The sequence below is a fragment of the Amphibalanus amphitrite genome, unplaced genomic scaffold (assembly GCF_019059575.1).
Source record: "Amphibalanus amphitrite isolate SeventyFive unplaced genomic scaffold, NRLGWU_Aamphi_draft 000365F_arrow, whole genome shotgun sequence".
In the NCBI taxonomy this organism is placed as follows: Eukaryota; Metazoa; Arthropoda; class Thecostraca; order Balanomorpha; family Balanidae; genus Amphibalanus; species Amphibalanus amphitrite.
In genome coordinates, this window is record NW_024881859.1 from 129,278 (window position 1) to 154,601 (window position 25,324).

The window sequence follows — 25,324 nt, forward strand, 5'->3', positions numbered from 1 at the left end:
GAAAACGCGTCTCGCTTGGAAAACGCTTTGCGCTCCCAACTCGCGGCTGAAACGCGTTGATTATTGATTACACTTGACCTTTGCACGTGACATCTTAGCACATCCATGCGTCTGTTTCATGACAAAATTTTATGCGGCGTTCTTTCGATGAAAATTTTTTAGCTTTGGTATTTTAAATGACCTCGATCATTGATTAAAATCAGCACAGGTTAAATGTTACTTTCTTTTGTAGGAAATTCCTTAAAAACAGTTGATGCCATGCCACACAGGTAGTTTATCATGCCACATTGGAACTTAACTATACTTTGTTCAGTCAATTTTATTTACCGAACATAATTTGAAACTGAATATTTTACCGGTAAGAAATTATTTTACAAAACATTTCCGGTACATATCCACACACACGCACACACAAACCCATACACACATGCCCGCTCGGACACGGTCAGGAGGCATTCAAGCGCCAATCCTCCGTGCGGCAGTTACAGTCCCCCACCCTCCATCCTGACTATCTGGCTGCAGAGCTCCTTGTGGAGGTAAAAGAAGGTATAACCGTCCCGTTGGTGACCTTCATTCAGGACGTACGCCTCGTCCACGCAGCTGACTCGCTGGTCGTCGTAATGGAACCACATGTCCCGTCCTACACTGTACACGTCAGACACATAGTGTCCTGAGTGCGTGGCGCCACCGTAGTGGCTGACGACTCCCACCATACACTCACATTTTAGTGTACTCACATTTTATTTTAGTCAGTATTTGTTTGCCACGTATCATGGTCACAATCGGTTGTTCAGAAGTTTTTCAAACGAATACAACACCGCTCTTGCAAATCTAACAACTGCTATCGTTCAATCTAATCTAGCAATTCATTCAATATAATAATCCAACGATTACTATCCGTAAGTAAACTACATGTTTCTCCTTTTGCGTTATGCAAATCACAGGATATACTTAACCCTCGCCCGCACATGCCATTTTCCCATCCTAGAACGCACATGGGGGGGGGGGGGTGCGTGCCATTCCCCCGCGCCATTTCGTTCCTGTTGGAGATAGATCTTTGCGGTAGAGATCAAAAAGATTCTTTGGGAAGAGACAAATCCAATGATTCCCAGTTTTACCTTCTCAGGTCAGTCGTTGAACTTCCAGGTTAGGTCAAACTAAAAAATGTTGTTGTTTTGGGTCACCGTTGGATATCAAGTGCGCTGCTCATCATATAGGTACCGATGACGATGCCGTTTTGTGGTGCCAAGCCAGCTAGAACCTCTTTGTCACACTATCCGACCAGGTTTTTGCTGCTGAGGTCATTTCAGGTCAAGTTAAGTCAAGGTCAATGATATGTGTTTGCATGTCTGTGAGTGTATGTGTGTATACTGATGTGTGCACCGATTGTTATGTGTCCATATTACATGAGATCATGAAATGAGAAGGTTTTACCAAAAATACAGTCAAAGAAACTTCACGAAAAGTAAATTCATCTTGCCTAAATCGCAATGATTTTAGATGATGTAGGGGTGGAGACTCGAGCCCGGTCCTGTGGGTCTGTCGCTATCTCCCCCTTTATCAGCTACTTTACTCTATATATGACAAGTGGTTGGCTGGGACGTCTCCCTTGTGCCGTTAACCCGTCTGCCACCCGGGCCACTGTCAGTCTACATGTGCATCTACGGTGGGGCCGTTTACTCGAGTGGTTCAGTGGTGAATGCTCGCCATTTGGTAGCCACGCGGTGGGTAGCGTGCCGATGGGTATACGGTATACTAATCTAATGAGCACCAAACCCTTGAGCCAACTAAAGTTAACTGGCAAAACTAAAGTACCGACATAAAATTGCTTCCGCTCTTTCATTCCTCCTTTTCGTATTCCTCCATGAAAAGTTGATATCGATTTTGCATGTGGCTGCGATGGTCAAGTGGCCCAAGGAGCGGGCTCGGTTTTTGGTAGGGGAGGATGGGGTAATTTGGCTGCTTTTTTAGGAAGCGCTGTAGCTCGAAATCGGCGACAGACTTCTGCATTCTCTCAAGGCTGGCAGGTGTAGCATTCATTTTACTTTCTTATACAGCAAGCTGAAAATGATAGAGCAACTGCTTATGCCTGAATTTTGTCGTTCTACAAAGGTTTGCAAAGCGGCTAAATTGCCCCGCTAGCAGGGTTATTTGGCCGGTGGGGTAGAGCAATTTGGTCGGTGTTAATTTGAGGCCTGGATTTTATGTTACGGGCAAGTCAGCTTCAGCGCCAGCAGTGATATGTGTCCTTTACGCATTTTTAGGCTGACTCGATGTTGGACTTATCTTCGAATGATTTTGACTCAGGTCTTATTTCAGCATTTTCCTGCACAACTGAAAATGCGCTTCCTTAGCATACACTGCTAAATCAAACATTTGCATTTTATTTGTGGTGAGAAAACGTTAACTGTTTTTCTAGTAAGGAAATAATCGACCAATTTCAATCAAAAAATTCTTAGCAATCAAAGAAACTACTCTATCCTCACATCCTCACATCTCATAGGCCTCCGATGTCTGCAAACGAGTTGTTAATAGTGTTTACTAGCTGGAGATGTGACTATCAGTTTGGTTTGAGCAGATCCCTAGCAACGTCGTCGTGCTGCTTTGCGCAGTGTCTTGATGAGCCCCTAGGAGACAGACTGTGCCGCAATGCCACCGCCAACGGCTATAAACCCAACCAGCTCGGTACGACGACGTTATCATTACATAGGTGGCGGAACCGGGAGGGGGGGGGGGGGGCACCGGAGCACCGTGCCCCCCAGAGTTGGCCTACGTTACGTTATTTTGAAGTTTTCGGTAACCCGTAGCTGTCAGTACCGTTTCGTAGCGTAATTGGGATGTTTCGGTAGCGCAGTACGGAAAATAATAGAATAACGTAGGAACTACGAAATGGATTCCGTAGCAATTACAGGTCAGCTGTATTTGTATAAGGTACGGCCCTCCAGGTATTTAGTGGTTGGTTGCCAACATCACAATAAGCGATCTGCATTGATGAATTCGTCTAATGGCTGTTGAAAACCATTGCCGAAGTGTGTGCACGAACCCTCTTCTCATTTCTATTGAGTCATTTTACAGGAGTGTCTCTGTCATTCAAAGTTATTACACCAAAAGCACATAGGCTAACCAACCACTCTTTTGCTGGAGGGCCGTACATAATTTTTTTCAGTTTACTCATATCGTCACCAGACCTCCGGCCGTTTACACGGATGTGAGACGCCTGCTATATGAATACCACTGAGTCTTTCTTCCGGCCGGACCGACACCGGGGATTTCCCACTGGGGAGTCCCAGGGAATTCCCTGTCGGAAGTCCAGCGCATCTAGCGAGTAGCGCGTAGGCACCGCCGCACCGACGATGCTGCAAAGCCGGCGATCATTGTGCGCAGTATTTGGATTACTAGAGACTAACCGTTTCCACTGGGTATGTAGTGGATGATGACATATTGCATAACGTAGTACGACAAAATAATTTGCTGCGTTAATTAACAAATACCGTAATTCAGTAACGTAGCAATATATAACGTATCGTAATTCGGTATCGTAGTTTTGGCCAAAAAAGCAAACGTAGCGTAACGTAGTGCGTAACGTAGCGTAGCGCAGGCCAACTCTGGTGCCCCCCTTGATTTTACCATTTTAACATTAGCCCTATGGGTGTTGCATGGAAAAAATGGGCAGTACCCCCCCCCCCCCCCCCCTTAATTGAAGGTGTTTCGCCGCTACTGCTTATCAAGTCGGCCGTTCCAGCATAGTGATCCTGAGAGAACCGTCAAAGCTGTGCCACTAGCACCGGCAAAATTACCCCGGATTGCCACTCTGAAAAGTTTTGTCTACAAAGTAGTTATGGTTTTACGGAAATACATGAAAATACTCTTGAAAACGCTGAACATCCTAAGCAATGGGACCACAATGTCAAAGTTTGTCTACAGCCCGAATTCTACATGCCAGGCATATAATTTTTCGAACGGAAGTAAAAGTTACCATTTTCTAATAAAATTTATGTTTTACTGATTTTGAAGAAAATTACGAAGGGGAGATTTTTGAAAAAAAATCCACGGATTCCTCATTTTATGTTGAACGCAGTACAAGATACGTTTAAGATTTTTTTAAACATCGAAATATAAAAACTAAACAATTTAGTACGTTGTACGTATAAAATTGTCAATCAAATGAATACCGATGTGCTGAAAGCAGGAGGCCACGCCAGTATTTAGTTAAAATTGCCGTAAGCCAAGGTGCTTTATTTGGTTTCCATGGTTACTGACGCCATTTCGCTTGCATTTCGCGAGCAGAGAAGCTGAAAAGTTGAAACAGATTCAACTTTTCAGCTTGCAAATCGCGCCGGACTGATTTTGCTTGCGTTTCGCTCGCGATTTGCTCGCGTTTTCCGAGCAGGATCCGGCGTGATTTCGCGGCGTAAAAGCGAGACGACCTGCGTGTTGGGAGCTGAAAATATGCCATGTATTGCAATGGGAAAAGCGAGACGCGATTTGCGAGCTTAAAAGCTGTTCCGGCCTTTACTATTGTGAACACCTAAAGCTTCACAAAATGGTTCAAATCCTATTCACAACCCCAATCTAAGCAGAAAAATCCAAACTAGATCAAAGCAAAGAAGAGCAATGGACACCATAGCCGATCGCTGCCGACAAAACCTCCCTGGAGCGCGGCATCGTGGGGCGGCACAATACAAACACGACGGCCCTATCCCGGCGGACAATGGCCGGTACACCGCCGTACGCTCGGCTGTGTGTGGGTTCTCCGCTCACCCTCAGTCTCAGTGACCACCAGAGGCGAGCCGGCCGTCTTCAGCCGCCGCCGACCAGATCATATCGTCCCGTTTAGCCGCCCATTTAAGCGCTGATAACATCTCGGCCACAATGCGGCCGCGCCGGGCACAAAGGACGCCCATTTTCCGGGCCCGTGCGCGTCCGACGGGCGTCCCGCGGCGCCGGCCGGGCGCACAAAGCGCCCACCTGTGCGCCCGTCACGTGGACATAATGCGGCCAGACGGGCCAATGGAGGCACGCTTCGCGCCGCCAGTGGGCCCCGGCACCGCAGTACGCTTTCTTCACATTCTGGCGAACTATTGGGGCGAGCCGAAAACCGTCAGCGACCGATAACGGCGGCGGCGGCGGCGGCCGGGGTGAGGGAAATGGGTTAGGGTCACGGCGAGGACAGTGGGATGGGTTACAGTTCCAATGGGATGAGACAGGCACACAGAGCCAACGACAGACAGGCGGCGAAAGGTCGGTAATTGGACTAAAAGGACCGGGCGCCGGCCGGGACCGCCCCGGAGAGAGAGCCCCGTGACCGACCGGTGATACACGAATCACACGGCGTCTGCCGAACGGAGCGGAATCGGAGAAACTTCAGAGAATGTTTCTCCTGTCGGTGCGTTCAAATTTATACGAAATTAAGCCGTCTCTCAGAATAAGACATCATTTTAAGATGGCGTTTTCCCCTGTTGGGGAGTTTTTAACCGGCTGTAAAACCCGTAATTATCCACCATCTACCAAAAAAAAGTTGAAAGAGGATGGCTGTTTCAATGTAAGACATGCCCCTCCCCCATAGCATGAATCACGTGAATAGGCAGCGTTGGTGGTCGTTAACATGCATCTGTAAGGTGTAATGCACAACACAATAGCAGCATTGCAAAATCAGATGGCATTGTTTACCATGAGTTACAGGGCACATGCTGTTCAACTCATGAAAAGGTACCGTTTAATGTGAACAGTATGTCCTGCGCATTGTATGCACATTGCATATCGTCATTCGTCTTGAGCAGTGAGCATCGCGTTTGTCGACATGTCTGCAAGCTGCGGCGGTTCAAAATGGCTCCCCAAACGAGACTTATCATTACGAAAGCCGAGGCGCGCAAAGTTGTATTCAATTCGCGTGGATCATTTTTGCAATATGTATCATCTCACAATCTAGCATTTCAAAATAATCTGGTATGCATGCGAGCGAGAAGCGCTCATCAACCGCATTTTATTATAAAATGTGATATTAAAGCATCCTGGCATTGCTCTTTGCAGAGGTAAAAAGTATAGCAACTATGTATGCATAACATTAACAAATGCCTAGCAAATAACATAATCAAATATCAATAGAGAGCACAGGCCTCTTGCACCAAAATCCTCTTGCACCAATGCTTGGATTATTTTGCATCGTATACCCAGTCCAAGTCTCAAATGTAACAATTTGCGTGCAAAATTTAGCAAGCACATATAGGATTATATATTGGGCTATTGCAAACAAATTTACCACCGTTAGATTAGCTTATTCTGAAACCAGTTTTTCGATTTTACCTAGCTAGGTAGTTTGGTGCAAGAGGCCTCACATCAGCAAGCCCGCACCGTTCCAAACTAGGATTGCAGAAGCAGCGGCTTGTCCAAACCAAACTTTTAAAGCCATTCCCGACTCCAGTTCAGCTAAAACAAGAGACTTCACCCTCGCACTCATTGGTGAGCTGCTGGCGAGACCGACACGGCAGCTGCGAGCCCCACCGGCGAGTTACCGGTTACGGGTTACGAGTTAGGAGTTACGAGTTACGACCGTCCTACCGTCGGGCCGTCGCGCGGCAATGCATAAATTACCAGCTGGCAGTCGTAAACTTTATTCGGCAAAAATTTGCCATCACCGGTCGCACGCGTGTGACATCTGTTTGGTGTTGACGGCCGGTGGGGGAGTTAACGAGGAACGCCGATGAGTGTGAGTTGAGTTGTGAGTTTAGGGGAAATGGTCAGAACTACGGTTGTCAATTGAAGTTGCGTGGTTAGAGTACTGATTGAACGGCATTTCAACTGATGAGTGTCGTGAGACCTAAGACCAATCTGCTCGCTACCCCGCGCTGCAACGACATGCCACAAGTGAGTGGCACCAGTGTCCACTGTCCAACTCGGACTTCAGACCACCGCGCGTCTGACCCCTCCCCAAACACTAACAGAAGGCGGTGGACTAACGAACGCCAGGCCAGAGACAGTCACCGTAGCGTGCGTGTCACCCCGGCCCGTCTGTACGTCTGTCCGTCTGTGAGCCGCGCCTGTTTGTGTGTCTGTCTGTCTGTTTATGAACCCCGGCCACGGTCTGGCGCGCAGCCGTCACCACCTTACACCAATTACGGAGTTTACAGCCACGGAAAAACGCCACCCAGAGGCCTGTGTTTGTCCACCCGACATACGGGGATGACGGACGGCCCACTGCCGCCGCTACGGAAAAAAGGCACCAGTTGCCCAGGGCATCGGCCAGTGGACCTCCAGCAACGCAGCAACACGGTCCTCTAAATCCAGACTAATAACACTAAATCATTAAGTTCTTCCTCATTAGACTCCTCACCGCATGCCTTGCAGCCAGTTGAGCCAGATGCTGTATCAAATTCATTGGTCATAACACCAATTAGTAGGCAGCTGCGTTACGTCTCCCTATTGCTTAATCAGCCTCTCGTGGCATGGCCGATACCGCTGAACCGATCAGCGCCAAATGACCGATAAGCGCACGTCTCTATTGGGAAGCTCGCTCGGAATCGGGACCGACCACCGAACGATCACATCTCCAAGGGATCGATCTCATTACGCCGTACTGAGTGCTCATCCACCATCCACCAAGCTCAGACCATTTCCTATATTACGAGGGTAGAAGGCAGCTCGCTCCGACCCGAGTGATAGAGAAGGTATCTCCACACATCGCACGGGACACTTCTCAAATCATAAAACGTTTTTTCCTCACGCTGAAGAGGCTGGTGAAGACTCTCGGCCGCGCAGCAGTGGTATAAACACGATGACAGAGCCGGCGGCCGACAGTATACACAGATTGACAGTGACGGAGGGTCAGCGGCCGCGGCTATTTCAATAAACAACCACCGCCCTGTTTTGTGCAGATAGTTTATCAGGCGTCAATGCGCGCAGGGATTAATTAAGAGACTGATGGACGAAATTTCACAGCGATGACACGGACTTTTAGTTGAATGACAGCTACGCAATGACGAAGTTAACTGGTGGTCCTTATCGTGGAGGCCGCTTATACGGGTGTTTATTTTCGTTCCGAGCCAGTTTCATGCCCGAGGTGCATAGGCCGTGCGTCATTTAGCCTCCCGCCGATACAAGAAACGTTCCCAGAGTTAACCATCAGCTTCTTCAAAATTTATCACCCCTGTCCACTTATCACGGGAATCTTTCCAGGCCACCATCAACAAACACTTCTCCTTCTAGTGCCGGGCTATCACATTCCTTAGAGGAGAGAAGCCTCGCGTTACGAGGCCGCACATAACGCCGAGTGTCGCGCCGGCGTACCCCAGACGAATTTAGCACCCGCTCCCGAGTCCACCCTGCACGGCCAGCGACGTGCATCCATTTGCGCGTGAATTATGGTCCCGCTGTGTCGTGTAGATGACCGTCATTTGGAGGGGTGGACACCTGACCGGGACAGGCCCGCGGACAAAGGAGTGGCCCAACGATGGCACCATGGGATACACCTGCAAACTATGCAGATATCATACAAAACGTGCCTGCATTTTGGGGCAGTGATAGTGAGGGGGCGTGCTACTCTGGTCGGTCATGGCGGCACGAAGTCGTGGGTCGATTCGGGCGGGCGGTGTCCCTATAAGGTCTGCGTGTCACGGCTCTGACAGGTCAGGCGGACCGTGAGAGCACGCACGCACGGCGCGCCACCTCCGCTCCGGCTATCACCGATGCCACCATCGCAGATCCATCTCCGTCGAGTGACGGTCATTTTTCACCGCGTCCGACACGGCCAGTGTTACCGCCAGCCCTCAGAGCCCGCCCCTCCGAGCGGCGGCCAATGGGAGGCCGCGGCCGGGCCAGGCGCCGCCCCCCGTACCGCCCGGCGCCGCCGCCGACGCCGGCGCGCCGGCCGCCCGCCGCGGCCGGCCGGTGGGCGGCGGCAGTCTGGGCGCGGCGGTGACGGCGGCGGCAGCGGCGCGGTGACGACGGCGGCGCAGTACGAATGCTCGACCTGGCCAAGATGCCGACCGACGGCCTAGGCGGCCACCTGGGCTCGGAGGTGCTCTCCGCCCAGTCGCAGGCGCTCTTCCACTTCAACCGCTACTACGCCGAGCGCGTGCAGGCGCGGAAGGCGGCCGTGGCCAAGACGGTGCGCGAGGTGTGCAAGGTGGTGCAGGACATTCTGAAGGAGGTGGAGGTGCAGGAGCCGCGCGTGATCTCCTCGCTCACTGAGTGCAATGGACGGTTCGAGGGTCTCGAGGTGCTCTCCCCGACAGAGTTCGAAGTCGTTCTCTACCTGAACCAGATGGGAGAGTTCAACTTTGTCGACGACGGCACCATCCCGGGCTGCTCGGTGCTCAAACTCAGCGACGGCCGCAAGCGCAGCATGTCGCTGTGGATCGAGTTCATCACCGCCTCCGGCTACCTGTCGGCCCGGAAGATGCGCGCCAAGCTGCAGACCCTGTGTGCGCAGGCGTGCGACAAATCACACTACCGCGACTGTGTCAAGATGATCGGCGACACGACCGAGGTGCGGATGCGGATCCGTGACCGGTACGTGGTACAGGTGACGCCGTCGTTCCGCTGTGCCGGTGTGTGGCCGCGCTCTGGCGCCCACTGGCCCGTGCCGGGCATTCCGTGGCCGCTACCTAGTCTGGTAGCCGAGGTGAAGGCCGAGGGCTTCGACCTGCTCAGCAAGGAGAGCCAGGCGATCCAGAGCAAACAGAACTCGATGGAGGGCGACGCCTGGGTGCTGAGCTTTAACGAGGCCGAGAACAGGCTGCTGTACGGCGGCTGCCGCAAGCGCGTGCTCTCGTTGATGAAGACGCTGCGGGACAGGCACCTGGACCTGCCCGGCAGTCCGGTCACCTCCTACCACCTCAAGGTGAGAGACCCACGGGTTGGGCGTAACTCCTCTGCCGTGAGATCCTCCATCACACACACACCTGGACCTACCCGGCAGTTCCGCCGTTATCTTTCATCAATGCAATGCGAGATAAGGCATAAGGATCCAGCTGACGAAGACAAAGCTGACGTAGGGAGCTTACCCAGGCAATAATCACACAACGTCTTAGTTTAGCATTCCGAAAAAGTTAAACCAAGAGAACGGAGTGATGTGTCCTCACACGACTTAGAACCCACCAGTTAATTGGAAACAACCTGCCACAACAACAAATAACAGATGATGAATACATTGAAACCCTCATGTAGGTACAATGAGCACGAATATCGCCTCCAGGCGGGCTATGCTAGACACTTTAACTCAAGGCTCAAGCCAGCTGACATCAATCTAGCATCAACAGCTCATAAAGGTTATAACTTAACGTCACCATACATCATCCCCTTGCCATCACGCCGCATTTTACACCTTATCTCCAAAACTGTCACTGGGTGCTGCAAACCCGGCGCTACATCAGATAATTCGACGGACATATTTTCAGGCGTGCAAACAAACCCGAGATAGCGGACCGGTTAGCGCGCGTCAATCCGCCCGTACAGGGCTGCGGCGGTGTCGGCTGCGGCCAGATTTAGTCGAGCCGAGCCGTCTCAGAGCCGAGCGGACTCACTGGTGTCACTTGACGGTGAGATCTGACGAGTCAGAGCCCCAGCGCGGCAGATCCCGACATCTGACCACCGGCTCTCCGTCACCACATCCTGCTATTGTAGCGAATAGGGAAGCATTACACATCATCCACGTCTAGGAAACCACTGTAACCACAACTCTTCCGTTTGCTCACTGTGCTGTTGGAATGTGAGAAGAGAATACCCATGCATATAAATAGCCAAATTCTGACGACAGGATTTCTCCATTCCGCAGATCCTGCTGCTGTACGAATGCGAGAAGCACCCTCGCGAGCTGGAGTGGGACGAGTCGGCCATCTACGACCGGGTTCTGGGCCTGCTGGTTCAGCTCATCTCGTGTCTGCAGAACCGGCGGTGCCCGCACTACTTCCTGCCGGCGCTGAACCTCTACAAGGGCATCTCGCCGGCCGCCATGGACACCGCCGCCAAACAGGTGTGGCGCCTGCTCAGAGACCTCATGTTCAACCCCAAGGCGCTCGAGAAGTTGTGAGCCGATGTCGCAGGCCGACGTGGCCCGGACGAGGCCGAGACAGTGATCGTGAATAGTGATCCGTGAGTTGCAGTGACTGCCGTGATCGCCGTGAGTGCCGTGCTGCCGTGAGTGACGCGCGAGGGACGATGTCGGCAGCGGCGGCGGACAGTGGACGGTGGAAACAGATATAGTGCACCACAAACGATCAGAATGGGGTGAACGGAAGGCGCTGGGCGCATCACACCGCACCCATGCAATGGACACGCCTATAAGTATATATGTTTGTTGTTATTTATTTGCTAGCTCAGTCAATACAGTGATACCAATGTAGTCCGCCTTAGCGTCTCACGAGATAGCCGATGAGCACGCTGCTGGGACCAACAGTAAGTAGAATGGGATTGAGTCAACCATCCACCGCTTCATATTCCGGGCTGCTGAGGACCACCCCTCACCAAAACCCACACAGGGCCTCCCGCGGCCAGCCCCCACGGAGAGACTACAGCAGCGGCCAAAGCCCGGAGGTCTGCTGGCTTTTGTGATGGATTTCGCGCTGAGCGGCCCCGCCGCGCGGCCGCGGGGCCAGCCACAGGTAAAAACGGGCAATTACCGGGCTGGGCGGGCACCCGACCGAGCTCCGACCGGCACCCGACGGGCACCCCGGGAGCACCCTTCTACCGTTCCCGGCCTGATTAGCATCGAGTCCGGACCGCTCGCGGAGGACTGTCACACGGGGCTGCTCCGACAGAGCCAGACGGTCCACTGGAGCGTCTCAATTACATCCAGGACCGGAGGATCCAGCACACAGACCCATGGGAACGGCGTGTTGGGGAAGGGGCATGGATGGCACAGACGCAGACGCAGACACAGACACGAGTACAGACCGAGACACATGGACGGAGATACAGGCACAATCTGACTCTGCAACTGGCATACTCAAAGGCACAGATAGAAAGACGAAGAACCACACAACCACAACCGTCAGCCACAAGCACATGAACAGACGTAGACCAGACACAACAATACAGACACAGGCGCCAAAGGAGAATAGAACCGATAAAGTCAAAAGTTACAGCCATGCAAACGGACAAAAGTAGCAATGCGAAGTCGTCCAAATGGGGAAGGCGGAAAACGAGGAGTGGTGCGACGGTGGATGGATCACAGGAAAGACGGTTTGGATGGCTGAAAAGCTAAACCGCTGCAAAGATGTCACCACAATAACAATTATACGTTCAAAAAGTTTGAGCTCGAGGCTCATGAAATACGTCTAAACCATCATTCTCACAGAAACATACAAAAAGCCCATATGATCAAGGACATGCGCGCGATTTTTCTCGAAAGGACAAAACAGGACAGCACTGCCACAACACGAGTGACCGTGCCATGGGCTGGCTAGAAAAGCGCTGATGCTGATCAGTCATACATGTCAATGCGCACAAACAATGGTGTGACAGAACAGGCGCGTGGCATCACGCAAAAAGAAACGGCATGGCAGAATATATGCTAATTTATGGTCGGTATACCAGACACGTTTGCAGACCAATTCATCAGTTAAGCTGTCTGCTATTGTCTTTGAATGTGAAAGAAAGTCCGAGTGCCTTGATAAATGAGCATCAAATCATATTGCCCATTATTCAGCAAAATGGCTGAAACGGGAAGCCTTTGGGCCATGCGCTCGAAACCGCTCCAAATTTGCCGTTCTCTTAGCACAAAAGGAACCCTTTACACTTACATTTTACAAAATTTTGCAATGAATTGCATAGAAGTCTACCGGAAAGAGAGAAGTCAGAAGTTTGTGATTTCTGGGAAGCTTTTGGGGAGTATGCCCCCCGCAACGCCCAATGCCTCCTTCGGTTCAACTAATGATTCAACAAGGGACATAGCTTCTGCACAAACCCCATGAACTCATCCTTACAGGCTGACGCCCTTTCGCGTTGGTAACACTGTCCTGTAACCCAAAACGCCGCACTAATGCCGGTTCATGTAATCCACTGCTCCATGACCTCAAAATCAGTGCACTCTGCTTCTACTTGCTGTTCATACAGCAAGTAGAAGCAGAGTGCATTAATTTTGAGGTCATGGAGCAGTGGATTACATGAACCGGCATTAGTGCGATATAGATACTGATGATGCTGACTGTACAATACACATTACACAGTGCACAGTTCTGGACACTGGGCATTAAATAGAGTAGTGGACTTTTAGAACTTGCCATTATTAGCATCAGTAATGGTGACGTTAAGATATACCGTAAAACAATTTTCTGATACACATTTAAATGCAAATTCGGGTGCCAGCTCCTGAAGGACTGCAATGGTGGACGCACTTCGAGCATCGTGCATGTCTGAATTCAACTTAAGTTCAAAGCCCAGTGCCGCGTTCGGCATGCCGCCTTCACACGTTTTGCATGTTTGGCCTCATTTTTCATGTTATGCACCTTTCCTAGCTGACACATGTGTCCTCATATGACTGCTGGAAGGCTCACAAACACTTCTTTACACGACTTTTTAAAGTCAAGAAAGATGTCCTCAAAGAAAAGCTGAGTGTCCTTGCTATCGTCGCGTTTTTTGGCGGCGCGGAGGCGTAGTTTCGGTTTGCATTGGTTCTCTTAGCAAGCAGCATTTGATGCACGTTATCACGGAAACAATAAAATATGTATAATTTTACTTTTGGCACAAGATAAGCCCAGAAACTTGGTCTCAGTGAAAAACGACCACACAAAACACTATGATTGTCGCATGACTGCAGGCGACACAGTAATAAACTCGGCAATAAAACGACACGGGAACGGGGGCGTTTTTGTCATTACCCGCCCTCCAGTATGCCAGCCCCTCATCCGGTGATACAGATCATACGGGGGACACCCGACCCCTTCCCTAGACCGGTCCCATTAGCGACAAACAAGGCAAAAATCTCCCCCAGTCACTGTCCGTAACGGTGGGAAGATTGCGGATCCAGTAACGGAAAACCTGGGGGATACGTTACGGTGGAAAACAGTGGATGAAACTCTGTAAAAATCAACCGATGCACCGATGATACCAACCGATCGCAGGTAACGCGAACTACCAGCCGCCACTGTCATGTGGAAACTCTGGCGGCCTGCGCCAAACCAAACACGACAAAACAAACACAAACAAATGTCAGGCGGTCAGAGGGCAGACCAGACCGATTCGTCACACACAGAAATAACACCAAACTTAATCGACCCATGTTAATTGCCTGACAATCGTTAAATATCGTGAACATTGAGGTACAATTTTACGTCTAGTTAAGCAGCTATTTTTATATCCACGATATTCTGGGAAGCGTTACGACAAGCCCGACAAATACCGATCAGGTAGAGAACCGAGCCTATCACACCATCCTTATTCCCGCTACGTCATCGGGAGCTGGTCAGAGTATCCATCTCTGGGGTGATGACAGAATCACTGACCGGGTACCGTCCATCGGCCATCCATCGCCCGTCCATCGGCCGTCCATCGGACGACTATCGCCCTCCTATCGCCCGGCGTTGGGAGATGACTGGGACGATACAAGCCCAACCCGTCCGCGTCTGTCGGCGGCTCTGGTGACACCTTCGCCGCTGGTAGAGTACTGCCACCGCCCTGAACTGGTTTAAACTATCGATTGGTGCGAGTGGATCAGCTTCACGCTCCAGAGGGCTAGTGAGTCACAGACGAGATCGTGACAGGGCCACAATTCGTGACGGCCACAGCGTGACGGGTTACCCGCCGTGACGGGTCGTCACCGCACTCCCCTGCCATCATTAGCGGTCACAGACCATCGTCATCCATCACCATACGTCACCGGGACCGTCAACAGGCCGTCATCTGGTCGTCATCGGTACGCACAAATCGGCTACGCGGCCGTGTGGCGAGCCGTCCCAATGTCCGTCCAGCCGGCGGACGGTGACGGGGTGACATCGGCCAGCCCGGCCCGGCGCGGCAAAAACCCGCCTGCCTCTCAGTCACAGGCGACAGCCGGGTGGACACTAAAGCCGCCAAAATATCTGCTTACGGCAGCGCAAGGCGTAAACACAGCGGACAGTGATACGGCGCTGAGTGTTTTGGCCAGCTTGCTGAAAACGAAGGGCAAGAAAAGTCCTTCGAGGAAATTGCATCAACTATAATCGAGCAGCAGGAGGCAAAGTTCAGTAAGGTTGCATTTGAACATTCGACCCACGGGATTTATAATGTGATTCATATTGCGATATTACGACAAAAACCCGCCTGCCTCTCAGTCTCAGTCATTTGGTCGGTGCCAAATATGCCAAATGGGGGAACATATATGGTCGACATACTTTGATTACACCCCTAAAAATCGCTGAATTTCCGTGTTTTCAAAGTTATTTAAGTATAAAACGACTCGTAAGAGCGTAACTTAATGTTTGTGTTGAAGATCAAGGGATGATAATTTATAAGAAAGTTGCTAATCGATTCCATTATTCATAATCAATAACTGGTGTTTGTAGATCCATTTCTCAATTACTAGTTCATGTCCCCGTTCAGTGTTCATGAGCCTCATCCACGCAAAAGGCAGGATGTAGCGTGATGCACATCCTTGTTACGAAGCATTCGCTGAATTCAATATCTGTCCAACATCGAAGCTCGATTATCGAAACGTGTTTACACGGAGCAACAAGGACCTCGAGTGGCTACTGCTCACAAAGAATGATGTCAGCATGAAATAACTTCATGGAGTTGGCCAGGAATTTGTCCAGTTGTGTTTGATATTGAGCCCTACGTTCACTGCGAGGGCACCACAATGCGGTAAACCAGTATCGCATGTCCACCTCTTGGATCAAACTTGTTTGTAATGGTAGATCTGACCATTTCAGCAATTATTCCATGAAAATCGTCGTTCAATGTCGATAGCTGTGTTAACTTTAGACATGTAGGCATGGCAGACCCAGTGATTTTGAATTTTGATAGGTTGTGCACAGACAAAAACAGCTGAAATGCGGTGACACTGGCCACGCATCCCATATGCCAACCAAAAGATGCAATAAAACACCATAGAATGAAAATGTCCGAGCACACGTCTTCGTCGACTGTCCAGTACGAGTATGCCTGGGTCTGGAATCAAGACACCGAGGGCCCTTATCCATACATAAACCAATTAAGGCGCATAGGATATTAAATATCACTCATCCTGAATCTCCTTGACCTTACCCCTCGCTATCAAACATAAACCCCCAACAAACCGAACAGACGGACCTTTCGGTCACCGGTTGCATCTCTCACCTCTTAACCTATCTTCCAAACACGCCACCCTCCTGCGCACGGCCAGTTTCCTGATCTCTCAAGTCTGCACTCAACTCTCGACTCCCTCCTTTCAAGCCCCTCTCACCACTGACCCATCGTCTCTCTTCACCGCGCACCTGTTCACCTCTACCTACCTGTCCAGCTCCTCGCATACCGTGCCGTCATCGTGCGTGTCCCGGTGAGTGAGTGGCCGGGCCCACCTGGCCCCCAGACGGCCGGCCGTCGGCCCGACCCGCCGACAGACTGACAGGCGCCCGTCATCGGCCGGCGGCCGACGGTAGCAGCTGGGAGTGATCCGGTCCGATCACCGAACGGTGCGGTGGACGGAACGGATGGACGGGCGAAGAGAGGTGGAAGAGAGACGTGGGCGAGAGGATGGGGAGAAACTAGTGCCATTCATATGAAAAACACAAAAATGGGAGAGCCATGGGTGCTAAGGTGGCGGAATAAACGTCATGCACTATGACAAAGGTAACATGAATCTGGATTGCACACGAAATCAGCCTGATGCAGAATGGGGCCCAAAATTTCCGAATGGGGAATCGACTGCTTTTCTTTTAAAAACCATCCCGATTGGGTTGCCACTTGAGTGCCAATAACTTTGCCATTCATACATGATTGATGTTATCTATGACTGTGATATCGAAAATACTAGGATGAAGCCATCAGCAATTATGTACTCCATGGGAGAGCGGAGTGGTGGCTTAGAGCCGTGAGTGGAAAGTTGGGGAATTAAGCACTAACGCCAAGCATTGGGCTATGGAAAACACCAGGACCGAGCCAGTGAAAACGATTTACTCTCGTAGGTGAACGCTTGATAGTCCTAATAAAATAAATCATCATGGTCGTATCCACCTGCATCAGCTAATTTCACCGAAATTAAGCTGATTAAACCAATTTAGCAGTCTTGCCATTATTTGTCAGACGCATTTATCGGTGACATTTATCTTATGTTTGGCTGACATCAGAACCCTCAGTCCTGCATGGTGAGCTCACAGCTTCGAGTTACTCACACATCACATTGATATAAATTCAAATATTAAGTCCTAATGTAGCCGGCAAAAAAAAAGGTTTTCAAAAAAGTTACTGCAGCTTTTATTTAGCGGCTGAATTACTAACCTACTAAACTAAAGTACAGGCATTCAGAGTCGTTGAAAATATTTTCCCAAGATTGTTTTGGGTTTTAATCACAGGGACTAAAACCCGAAACAATTACTTGGTTAATCACACAACTCACATACACGAACTCACACGCCGATCAAGAAAGGCGGTGTTGGTCGTTGTGGCGGATACCCCCAAAAAAGTTACTTCGAATTCCAAAAACTCCTGGTATTTCGAATCTTTATACAATGTTGTGCAATTTAAAACAAACTTATGTATAAAACTTGTGAAGGTTTCTTTATGCTCCAGCAAAAACGTAAAATTTCATCGATTTCGGGCGCCACGGGGAAGGGCATTTGTCCCAAATTTTGAAATGCTTAAAGCTACGCCAGAGTGAATAAGGGAAAAGCGTTTGACTTTACCCGCCAACGAGCATTAAAACATGCGCTGATAAATTAAACAGAATCAATGCAGCTGGGACTGCAGGTTAGAAACACTGGCATTTGTTTTGTCAGCTGCTGATACAGCTTGCAGGTGTTTGCACGTTAGCGTTGTGCAACGTTTTCCTCTCGCCGAACTATTCACAGACTCGCCAAAAGTACCAGCAGCCATCTATCGCCAAACAGTACGAGAGCTACCCTAGGAGTAGGCAGGCAGCACCTGACCTGAGCCTCCCGTCGAGTACCGAAATTCTGAGTAGACCCCGTCCACAACCGGCGCCGATTCAAGCATCCCCACCACGTCTCGCCGGTCAGTCGTCCTGTCAGCCCTCGTCAGAACCTTCAGCGAACGGCTGCAGCGGTCAGCACAGGTGCACCCCACGGGCCGCGTCCGCTCGCGCCCATCATCCGGCTGCCACGGGAATCTGTGAATCAGCCCGGTCCGCGCCTCGCCTCTCGCACACAGCTGTGTTTTCATTCTCAGCCTGCGTTCATTGAGGCCGCGCTGTGCCGTGTCCGGCCGTCGATCACGGCATCAACCGCGGTGAACAGCTCTGTCAGCTCTGACGGGTGGGTTCTGCGCGGCGGAGAGCGGAGTGGTAACCACCTGCACCTGGTGCACAGCCTTCCGCTCAAAGTACGGCACAGTACGGCATGGGGAGGGGCGAAACGGAGAAAAGACTATCTCTACCACGGGCGGCTGAAAGCAAGTAAGTTCTCGGAGATGATTCCTGTCTTTTGAAACCTGCATTGATGGGGTCCGATCTGGTCACCAAGAAATGGCCGTGACCGTCTCTGTTTCACGGACCCCTTTGTATGCCCGATGCGTTGCAACTTGCACATGAGACGCTTTTAATCGATATGCTTGACCACAATTGCTGATATAATTATTGGACAGTGTCAAACTTTTTAAATTTGATTCGAGTACTGCAACCACTTCACTATCATGTAATGAGGATACAGTCGGTGACTTATTTTTCTAAAAAAAAAAAATACTTCAGAAAAACTGTTACGCTCACCTGTTTGAAGACGACAAAAAGTCTGTATGCTGGATTCCGGACTCATCCGTACCACTCGTCAGCCTCACTGTATACCAACACACATAGCGTCGTCAAATATGAGCGTTCGTTTCAGGGATTAACCCCGGGGTTCTCCCATGACCCGTCTATTTGGGGAACATATGACCACGCTCCCGCACTCCCATCCGATGCATAGCCGGGAAGACAGTAGCCACTGCACACTGTGCACATGTTTCACGTCAGAGACCATCAGTTTATGGCAGTTTATGACTGTCGTCAGCAGGATGTGAGTGTGGGTTTCAGAAGCGGATATAACTCTCGTGAGTACCGCTCATCACAACCCACAGGTACTGAGACCTCTCTAACCCCCCGGCGGGGAGTCAGAGAAAGACGGGAGAGTAAGAGCCAAATGAGACACGGTGAGCCACGGTTGAGCCACAGTAGCTCACGCGGTCACAGATGATGGGTGTGGGTTCGGATTTGTAGACATAGCCTGATGGACGGTGTGTTTTCGGGCGTTACCGCGACTACGTAACACAGACATCGATCATGTCAAACACTGACCGGTCCACCCTCTCCGGGCTACCGCGCCACGTGCTGGCCAGCGGGTGGCCCGTTCATCCCCCGCCGCGGCCGAACCGCTATCCTAAGCACGTCCGGGTCAGGCCGCGGGCGTAAACCCTGGCCGTGGGAGTAAGTCTAGTCTGTCTGTAGGTGTAAACCCTTCTGTGTCTTGTGCGGGGGAGGGGTAATGCATTCGTGGATGACGTAGCAAGGGACAGCCGGGATGACGTGCCGCGGATGACGGCAGTGTCGCAGTCGGCGGCGTCGGCGGCTCTGGAGGCGACGAGGTGACGCCAGCCGGCGGGCGGGGCTTGGCTCGGCTGGCGGCGACCTTCCTGCCACCTGGCGGCCGGCCGGTGAACCTCGCCAGTATGGTGGTCGGTCGGTTTATCGCGCCATCGCTGGACGGCATTATAACTTCATCTAATCCGGCGAGCAATGCAGAGACAATGCAGCGCGGCGCGGTGACGGCGGGAAATTTGTCACCGCGCCGACAGCACGGCGTGCAGGGTTTAGCTGGCTGCAGAGAGGCGAGGGGACGGAGCGGCACCGCGCCACGGCAGGCTGGGACAGGACGAGTCGCTGGGACATACACAGGACAGTCAGCCGAACGGAAGGACGGACGGAGAGGGACGCCGGTCTCATCACGAACGGGAGCAGCACAGCATCATTCACACACCCAGCACTGACTCACACGGCAATAACAGCAGCACCCGACACTGCTGCCACCGCCAGTCGTGACCGGCTGACCACTGCGCCGTCCAGCCAGCACAAGTCCACACGCTAATACGGCGGACACGAAGCGGCTCCTGCCTCCTCTTTAAGCCCCCTGAGTGACACACGGAAGGAGGCGCTGCCTCGCGAGCGGCACGTTTAGGGAAACACCTATTCAGCGTCCATCAGTGAGATCAGCGTGGTCCTTGTTAGCGCGGCGGCGACACCGAACGGGCGCCGACCGAGCCGTGTTCCAGCCGTGTACGGAGGAACCGGTTGGAGGCCGCTGAGTCACGTGCCCCAGTCGTAAAGCGCGTCAGCCGGTCACGCTTCTGTCACCCGAGTTCCGCCTTTTGCGGGTGACACCAGACGGCGACACAGGATGGAAACACAGGATGGTAACACTCCTATGGTAACGCCTGGCACTCAGAGGAAGCAAATGACACCAGAAGATGACAGGCGCACTCAGAGTTCAGACGAGTCCAAAGCCTAGTAAACACCTACCAGATCATGTTTTGACGACCTCACTCACAAACTAATCCTTAGGACATCTTAGAGACTATTTTTCGAGCTAGCTAGCTGAGCCGCGGAGATCCATAAACTCGTGTCTGCCCCATATGCCGCGCTCCTTTGGCGCTAGCCGAGCGGCCTACCCACCCTCCTCACTCTCCTCTCTAATCCCGGCGGCAAAAAGTGCTCCTGGCCCGGTCAATAGCGGCGTCTCCGGTGTCTGTCGGCGCGCAGCTCGGCTCACACCGATTACACGCCGGATCCGATTCAGAGCCGCCGTGGATCCGGCGCCGCCGACCGATTCCGTCCGGCGCGCGGCCCCTTTGACACACGAGCCGGCGGCGCGTCTCACGCCTACCTTCTGTTCAAACACGGGGTTTACACAGCCGTGAGTGGGGCGCATCCATCCGCGGCGTCCCTGAGTGGTTGTCGTTCGAATGAAAAGAAGCCCGCGCGGTGCACCGTTCCTCAGGCGGGAGGGCGACAGTAGGCAGCACGTCGGGCGAAGGTAGGCAGCCCGTCGGACAATCATATCACCGGCCGACAGCTCGCCTGGCGGCTGTCGGCGGGGAGTGCATTTCCAATTCAGCCCGGTGCGTTTCCTATGCAGCCGGACGGTCACAGTTGTCTGTCGGCTGGACAAATTTGGCCCGTCCCGGTGACGAGCTGTCGCGCTGTCCGCCGTCAGGGGGTACGGTCCCGGCCCCTGTACGCCGCTCAGATGGACGGTCTGCCGCTTAGCTCTGCCACCGCTCGGTCAGCAGCAGCGGGTTCCCAGAACCCATCGGTAGCGCCGGCAGCGCTGTAAAACAAGACGCTACACTGCTCCGGCCTCTGGGCTGCGCGGTGAGCCAATCTGAGGAGGCGGTGACCACTGGCCAGTGTCACAGCCTGGCAGTGTTCTCATAAGGACATCTGATAACATCTGGCGTCACCTCACGCTGGCACGGATAAGCAGGTGTTCGTGAGCCTCGTAAAGGCGTCACCGATCAGGAAAACGCTATCAAAACACATTCTGTCAATTAATGTCCGGCGCGGCGAGACCCGGCCGGTAGCGCCGACGACAGCCGTGACATAAAGCCCATTCCGAGGGAGTTTTCGGTGCCAATTAGCCGGCGAAAAGTGGTGGCGGCGATAATACTTTGCTAATCTGACGGCCCAAGGCCGCGGTGGTAGCAGTTGGTCACTGCAGACTCTGCTAACGACAGTACAGCTGATGTAAATGCATTATCACCTGGCTTGCAGCGCCGGGTGGGTTTAGCAGATGACAGAGAGTCGTCCCGGCGCTATATTAGGAAGGGGTGAGCTCTGTCCCTCCGCTCTGCGAAGTGTAATGCCGGCATGTCAAACACCAGCTCCATCAACGTCCAGGTCCGAACTGCGAGAGCTGTCTGAGTTCGTCCCAGCTGCCAGAGCTGTCCGAGCTATCTCAGACTGGCTGCCGCTGCGACAGCCCGCTCAGTCAGTCCCCGCTGCCTCAGCCGGGGAGACCTGGCGGCTGCCACAGCCCACCCCGCTCGGTCCGGGCTGCCGCCACCAGGGAGAGCTGGCGGCTGTGTCAGCCTCGGCCGGGGAGCTGGCGGCTGTGTCAGCTCAGCCTCAGCCGGGGAGCTGGCGGCTGTGTCAGCTCAGCCTCAGCCGGGGAGCTGGCGGCTGTGTCAGCCTCGGCCGGGGAGCTGGCGGCTGTGTCAGCCTCGGCCGGGGAGCTGGCGGCTGTGTCAGCCTCAGCCGGGGAGCTGGCGGCTGCGACAGCCCGGCCCGGTCGCCATCGTCGGAGAGCGGCGCCATTTTGTCGCCGGTCGCCCCCGCCGCGCTGTGCCGAGGTGTCGGCTGCCCACCGAGCCCGGCCGAAAGGAATGGGCGTGCCGCCGGCAACGGAGCGTGACGGGTCGGGGGTCCCACAGCGGCGGCGACGGCGGCGGGAGAGGGACCCCAGAAAGGGCCACCAAAGTCCAGGAGACGACTATCTGTTTTTGTACAATTAAAAACTAGAAGCGACTTTTATAGGTGTCCAGTTCCTAATTAAATTAGCATGGCTGACTTATTTTGCTAATGATGAAAATGACAGCCGGAACCTATAGCCCCTAATGAGAATGAGAGCGAAAGTCCACAACTTCAATTCAGCTAGCTCCGCGATCAGTGCCCAGTGCCCGAACGGAGGAAACAAGACAGAGCCAATCGATAATTGACAAATCAGCAGCCCAATCCAACATAACCCGACGGAGACTTCACTTCCGGACACCGTTTGGCGGATTCAAATGGACGCTTGGGCCATTTGCTCATTCGGCAAATTCCGGAGTTGCCATAATTTTGTAGTTTTCCTCGCATATACAGAAACAGGCTGCGGAGTCTGAGTCTGAGTTGGTCGGAGTCGACAGTTTTGCCCGTAGTCGGAGTCGGAGTTGGAGTCGCCAAAATCTTACCGACTCCGACTCCGGAGACTCCAGAGTTAACACCGCATGACTCAGTGAAGTCATACCTTACACCTGTTCATTTGACAAGGCTCGATGACCTTTCAAAATCCGATTATTTCGAAGCTAAGGCCATACCCGTTTTGGACGAGCGTTTTCATTGAAAAAAAAAAACAGATGACTGTAGCTGTGCCAAAACCTGTTTTTAATTTTGCAAACTACTTAGAAGAGAATTTGCAATACAAGGCCTTGAAACGCACAAATGGTCGATTCAGGCAAGATAAAATAAAAAGATCTCCGACATGAACTTTACATCCATTATGTGGCGACTTAAAGGGCGATGCCCGCATTCGGAGCTGGAGTCGGAGCCGGATTCGAAGTTCATTTTGAAGTCCAAATCGGAGTAAAAGTCGGAGTCACTAAAAAAATCCATCGACTCCACAGCCCTGTACAGAAGCGTAAGAAATAAAAAAGGAACTTAAACTGCACAACAGTCCATGAGGAAGCGAAATCCGAGGAGTCAATGGAAATAAGATAACCTTTTCGGGAGTATGTTCCTGCGGCGTCCCCAACCACCTTTCTGGACCATCCAATGGACGTCGCACTCACACTAAGAGCATTCCAATAATCTGCAGCAGCCACCCTCCACCTCTCTCACTCTGCTCTCTGCCCCCGCTCTGCTCACTCTCTCCGCTCGTCATTCTATCCGCCCGCCTGCGGTGCGTCTCCCTGCAATAATGGCCTGTTTCACGACAGCGCCTCTGATTGACGGGGGAATAACTCAGCCGCCGCCTAAACGGTCACGCTCCCGACCCACTGCAACCGGGCCCGACCCGCCTTCCAGTCCAGCCCAGCCCGACCCGCCTCCCAGCCCAGCCCAGCCCGGCCCGTCTCCCAGCCCACCCTGACAGAACGTAACGATGCCACCGGCCTGCTCCCAGACTTGCTCCCATTCCCGAGACCCGAGACTCTCTTGTCTTCTTCTGAGCTACTCCAGAACAAGCTTTCAGTTCCAACATCTTCCCAACCGCTGCGATTTGATCGTCCTTAGCTCCCACCGTCAGCAGCTCCGCCCGGCCCGGCCCGCGTCTGACGCTGTCCGGTCCGCTGCCGCCCCGGGCACCCATGAACAAGGTACTAAATTACGGCGCCGTGCACGCTGCACACTTCCGCCGCCGCCACTGCCCGCTGCGCCGAGATCGCCGCTGCTGCGCCGGCAGCGCAGCAGTCTCGCCAGGACCGCCGCAATCGTCTCCAAACGGTGTGTAAATTCGCCGGGCCGCCGCTGCTGCCGAAGGAGGACAGGAGCGTCCACTGGCAGCGGGTCGCGGCGCCGTGGAGTCCCAGTGGCAGTGGTCGGGTCGTTTGCGGCTGCCGGCAGCCATCCGCACACCAGGGTGCTAAAGAGAACATATCCAAAGCTGGACGGCACGGCATGCCGGCGAGGAGTGCAGCGGGTTCGAGACGCGAAGCTAATTCCACAGCCGAATGCCAGAGACGACTGCCAGGTCCTAAAGTTCGGCATTCGGCGACCCGAGGGTCAGGATAGGTTCTGCATTACTCGCGGGTCTTGCAGCGTAATTGTCAGGAGGAATGCCATCAATTGCTCTATACAGAAAACCCATACCATCCTTTATGTAGGATGGTAGCTGCAGAAAACTCGCTGGCTGTCATTAGGCCGTTAGCAAACGCTTGTCCGAATGACTAACAACGGAATTTTTCAACATGGAAATGATCCTTCACGCGACCAGCAGCTCTACAATTGGTCCCATGCATAATGCATGTGTAACATCACCATGGCACCTCAGCCAGGTGCTCACTGTTCAGTCCTACCGCCCACCCACTGCTCTCGGTCCTTTGTCTCAGGCTCTCACGGGCAGCCGCTGTCCCGTGAGCTCCGACAGCCTGACAGGTAGACGCCGCGCTATCCCTGTGGACCGAAATTCCTGAGATCTCTACGGTCCTTCTCTGTATTTTTATTTCTTTTGAGGAGCACCACAGCAGCAGTGGCTTTTATGGCTCCGAGTTATCAGGGTGAGCTCTGTCTGAATCGACGGGCACACACTATCCCTGTGGGCAGCCGATGCCCAGCGGCGTCACCACGGTTTCAGAACTTCTAGGGACACTTTTCCAAGGCGTCGCCACAAACCTTTGCTTGAGTCTGGTCACCAATACCCACCTACCCCCCCCCCCCCCAAATCTGCGTTCCTCGTTGGATTTCGGTCACTGTAATTTAAAAACGAGGGAGAATAATTAATATTTAGTTGGAAAAAAAAACGAAGAAGTTACGTGGTAG

At 52.6% G+C, this 25,324-nt stretch overlaps 2 protein-coding genes across 7 annotated transcripts in view; one reads left to right on the forward strand and one right to left on the reverse strand.

Moving 5' to 3' along the window:
• The window catches only part of LOC122389611 (neurobeachin-like), a 157,729-nt gene that overhangs the window by 34,097 nt on the left and 98,308 nt on the right, over positions 1 to 25,324 (reverse strand). The gene's annotated exons all lie outside the window — the stretch shown is intronic.
• Positions 8,862 to 11,338, forward strand: LOC122389613 (protein mab-21-like). The gene is made up of 2 exons (XM_043381801.1): positions 8,862 to 9,838; positions 10,772 to 11,338. Exons 1-2 carry the CDS (start codon positions 8,957 to 8,959, stop codon positions 11,024 to 11,026), a joined length of 1,137 nt encoding a protein of 378 aa, XP_043237736.1. The 5' UTR covers positions 8,862 to 8,956; the 3' UTR covers positions 11,027 to 11,338.

What these genes read in the sequence shown, in the direction of transcription:
- LOC122389613 (XM_043381801.1), top strand. Translation starts at nt 8,957, where the DNA reads ATGCTCGACCTGGCCAAGATGCCGACCGACGGCCTAGGCGGCCACCTG. An exon ending in TCACCTCCTACCACCTCAAG is followed by an intron (nt 9,839 to 10,771) that starts GTGAGAGACCCA and finishes TCCATTCCGCAG; the next exon opens with ATCCTGCTGCTGTACGAATG.